General features: G+C 37.9%; 1 protein-coding gene across 1 annotated transcript in view; it reads left to right on the top strand.

Annotated features, from left to right (window-relative positions):
• The window catches only part of LOC104958207 (NADH-cytochrome b5 reductase 3-like), a 5162-nt gene extending 1516 nt beyond the window's left edge, over window positions 1-3646 (top strand). The window contains exons 4-9 of the mRNA XM_010785932.1: window positions 518-624; window positions 720-849; window positions 933-1016; window positions 1626-1711; window positions 1801-1900; window positions 2900-3646. Coding sequence (XP_010784234.1) covers window positions 518-624; window positions 720-849; window positions 933-1016; window positions 1626-1711; window positions 1801-1900; window positions 2900-3072 — 680 coding nt within the window. The 3' untranslated portion in view covers window positions 3073-3646. The remainder of the gene's footprint in view (window positions 1-517; window positions 625-719; window positions 850-932; window positions 1017-1625; window positions 1712-1800; window positions 1901-2899) is intronic.
• The last annotated feature ends 908 nt before the right edge of the window (window positions 3647-4554 follow it).

The following is a 4554-nucleotide window of genomic DNA, read 5'->3' as shown; positions in this document are numbered from 1 at the left end:
TTTATTTGTGTACTTTTTCCAACAAAAATCAGCTTTTACTGGTTCTACATTCAAGATGTGATGGTTTTCTGGGTCTCCTTTGTATTAAACAAGTTACTTCAATATATGGTTACACAAGCTTATGGTTACACAAGCCAAAAAATTGTTATGACATCATAAAGTGGCCAAAATCTGATCAGCTCATTTTCAGATTCTTTCACTTTTTGTCCTGATCCATTTATATTAAAACCTGTCTGAAAATGAGCTGATCAGATTTTGGCCACTTTATGATGTCATAACAATTTTTTGGCTTGTGTAACCATATATTGAAGTAACTTGTTTAATACAAAGGAGACCCAGAAAACCATCACATCTTGAATGTAGAACCAGTAAAAGCTGATTTTTGTTGGAGAAAGTACACAAATAAATGATCAGTTTTTAAAATGGCTGCTCAAGATAACATACTTTATGCATTTAATGTTGATTATAATCTGAACACAAGCTGTGAGTAATAACTCGTTGTGTGTCTCCTCTCCAGGGCAGCATATCTATCTGTCTGCAAAGGTAGACGGGAAGCTCGTAGTCCGTCCGTACACTCCGGTGTCCAGTGATGATGACAAAGGCTACGTGGACTTAGTGGTGAAGGTAAAGCCTTTTTAAGAAAAGTTGTTTCTGTATATGGTTAGGTGTTGTTTTGTTATCCTAAATGAGTTTCTCTTTTTTTGTCCAATTCTTGTCAGATTTACTTTAAAGATGTTAATCCTAAATTCCCCGAGGGTGGGAAGTTGAGTCAGTTCTTGGAGAGCCTCAGGATCAATGACACTATTGACTTTCGAGGCCCCAGCGGTCTCCTGGTGTACCAAGGCAAAGGTGAGCCCGTAACAGGAGGTCTAAAGTGATGTTTGTTACTCAGCTCAGCTGCCTGATCTGATGCTCTAACTCTCCCTCAACAGGTGCTTTTGCCATTCAGTCAGATAAAAAGTCCCCAGCTGAGATGAAGACAGCCAGACATGTTGGGATGATCGCTGGAGGAACAGGTAAACTCCTCCACTCGTCTGTCAAGGTGTTGCACTCAGGGAGTTGTTTAGCAGATCCTGACTCATGTCCGACATACAATACTGTGACTTTTTCCTGACTTTTTTGACATTATTTATAATGGCTTTTTTTCTGCATGCTATACTATGCCATTTCTTCTGACCATTTCGACATACTAATATGCTGTTTTATTTAATTTTTCGATGTACTATACTATGCTTTTTTTCTCTCATATAATAGAATAAAATGGAATAGAATAGAATATATATGTATTGTCATCATACAAAGTACAACAGAATTTCTTTGGCTACTCTCACTGCAGTAAAATATATTTTCAACATACTATAATACGCCGTTTTATTTTTCGATGTACTATACTATGCAGTTTTCCCTCATATTTTCGACATTCTATTCTATACTATGCCTTTTTATAAAACTTTTTTCCAGATATTATACTATGACTTTATTTCCTTATATTTTGTACAGAAGAAACCATCCAGTTAGTTATTTCATGACATATCTGGCTTTTCTTTATTGGAACAAAAGGGAACAGATATCCACATCAGGTCAGCTCTGAAAATGTAATCTTCCTGTTTTTGTATTTTTTCCAGGCATCACTCCGATGTTGCAGATCATCACCGCTGTGATGAAGGACCCAAAGGACCAGACGGTGTGCTACCTGCTGTTCGCCAACCAGGTGGGTCTCAGCCAGGGTCACATGATGAAGTGCTGCTATAAGTGATCTGTTTTCCTGTATGAAACCTTGTTCTTCCTGCTCTCTCTCAGACTGAAAAAGATATTCTGTTGCGTCCGGAGTTGGAAGAGATCCAGGTGAACCACCCGGACCGGTTTAAGCTCTGGTTCACCCTGGACAGAGCACCTGAAGGTAACATGCCTTTAGACATCCGAGAACATTTATCATTTATTTTATATTTAAGGTTTCGCTCATAACAAAATGTGAAGTACAACTATAAAGGAAAGTATAAAATAAAAACAATAAAAGTACCTTGAAATTGTGCTGAAATGCCGCACTTAATTAAACGTAAACTACAGTATGTCAATGTTTGAGCCACCAATCAAAGATACATATATATGTACACAGATGATGAATGGTTTTAACAGTTATAAATGATACTGTCTTCTTTCAATATAAAGCTAAATAATAAAGACCCAATATCAATAAAGGAAACCAAAGGTTATGTATAATTGCAGATAAATAATGAATATAAAGATGTAAAAACAAATACCATAAAATACATTGATATGTTTAATATAATACATTAAACACTAATATTATTTCATTTCTAACCATTTACAACACAGCTTAGATTTACAATGCATTCATTGTAAGAAAATACAACAAAGCCGACCTTGTTGAACTGATGTGTCGTTGCAACATCATTTAGACATACGGGTGGGAATGTCTGGGAAAAAGAAAATAGGCGAGAATAAATAAAAAATATTGTATACTTTGCCAAAGAAATATGGTATGACATTAAAATATCACGAAAAAAATGTCAGTACAGAATGTTAAAACACAAAAGTCCTAGTGTGGTATTTGAAATAAAAGTTATCGTTAGGTTTAGTATTTTTTTTAAGTAATAGTATTATTTATTAATAGTATAGAATGGCAACAATCTTAAAATAATAAGGCATAATCTAGTATGTCAGTAAAAAGTCATAGTATAGTATGTCGAAGAAAATCGCTTTAGGGTGTTGACATATGATGTATGTTAAAAAGAGATTTGAAAAAGTTTTTTATCAAATATATCAGAAAAAAGTCATAGTATTTAGAAATATCTAAAAATAAAAAGTCATAGTATCACAATAGTAACATTGCTACATTGAGTTGTTATCAATCTCTGAAACTTCCCCTTTGTTTCAGACTGGGAGTACAGCCAAGGCTTCATCAATGAAGATATGGTGCAGGAACACCTGCCCGCCCCAGGTGACGAGACCCTCATCATGATGTGTGGACCTCCCCCCATGATCCAGTTCGCCTGCAACCCCAACCTGGACAAAGTGGGCCACTCCAACAGCCGCAGGTTCACCTTCTAAACGTCTCATTAGAGCATCAAGTTATCATAATCTCTCCTCAAAACATTAAGGCACGCACAGTTACAGTGGTTATTGCACTATATATACACACTATTTATGCCATGCAACGTTCACCATGAAGCAGAATCACAGCACGGACCAATTCATGTAATCAGTAAGTGGCACGGAAGGGGGAAAAAGGTAAATATTAAGGCTTGGAAGGGTTCAAAAGTAGTAAGTAGAGGAGATGGATCATGAAAGGTGTTGAGACTGTTAATGATGTTATTCAAAATGATATCAGAGTTGAGGTTTAAGGGATGTTTTCTGAGTGCCTTAACACTTGCAAAGCTTTTTATATGCACTGTTTAAGACCACTTCATTTGAACACAATTGTATTGATTATTCCATTGAAGCTGTTGCACCTGTGTAAGAGTTAAACCTGCCCTCTGTCTATCGTCAAAGATGTCAATATTTTGCTAATACATGTTCTCTAACCTGTTCAACGGGATGTTGTAACAGATTTGTCTTTGTTGCAACAGTTGCTACTTGTGTTTGGATATGCAACATAAAGAAAATAAAATGCTACTGAATTTGAGATGCTTTGATTATTTTTTATCAAAACTGTGTTGTGTCTTAAAATAAAGACAAAGGAGGTTATGGCGTTGGAGTGATCGGTCGCATTGGCGTTTGCTCCCTAATCCTTTTTCGCTTTTAAACATATAAACCCAGACTTCTGTTACTTTTCTTACTTGATAAGTCATTAGGAGTGCCTCAGTAACTTTTTCGTTGTTGAAATGAGTAAAACTCACGGCAGTCGCGGCAAAAGTCAGCAACAAACTAAACTCTTCAGCTCGCGAGATAAAGAGGCTAACAAGATGCCTACCAGTGCTTCGGAGGCTAGCGAGCAGCCGCTAACACTCGTTATGCTAGTCGGAGAGATACAGATTTGAAATGTATCTGACGTCAGAAACGAGGAGCTCCGCCTATATGGCCAACTCTCCACCTATCGGGAATGTGGGGTTGGGCCACGGCCGGCCATTGCCGCTCGGAAGCGCTGGAGATGCTTTAGTACATATGCCAGGCATGTAAGTGGCGCTGTAGTCTGCCACAAAAGCAGCGAAGGTTGGCCTTCTGTTTATTCTCCGCTGTGGCTCTTTTTCTCCCCCCCCGCAAGCGTTTGCTCCTGCTGCTGTATTTCAATGCAATCCCTCCCCGTCGAGGCAAGCATTGTAATTCTCTCCGGTTAGTCCACCAGCAGATGACAAACACCCACCTCTCAGCCTCTTCCAAGGAACGTGCGGCAGACTTTCAGTTAGATTTTTTTTCGCCGGTCAACATGTCAGTTAAAATCTTCCAGACAAAATTAGAAAAGTGCCGGTCAAAGGTCTTCTTTGTTATTTATTGAGCTTTAAAACAAATGAATAACGACTCTATATAATCATATAAGAATAAAACACAGAGGAAGGAACCTCTCTTTTCCTCCCCCTCTTCTGACAGCCCAGC

This window comes from Notothenia coriiceps, unplaced genomic scaffold, assembly GCF_000735185.1.
Source record: "Notothenia coriiceps isolate Sejong01 unplaced genomic scaffold, NC01 NC01_scaffold00028441, whole genome shotgun sequence".
Lineage (NCBI taxonomy): Eukaryota > Metazoa > Chordata > Actinopteri > Perciformes > Nototheniidae > Notothenia > Notothenia coriiceps.
The sequence above is the reverse complement of the archived record's forward strand: the minus strand, read 5'-3'. Positions and strand labels throughout refer to the sequence as shown.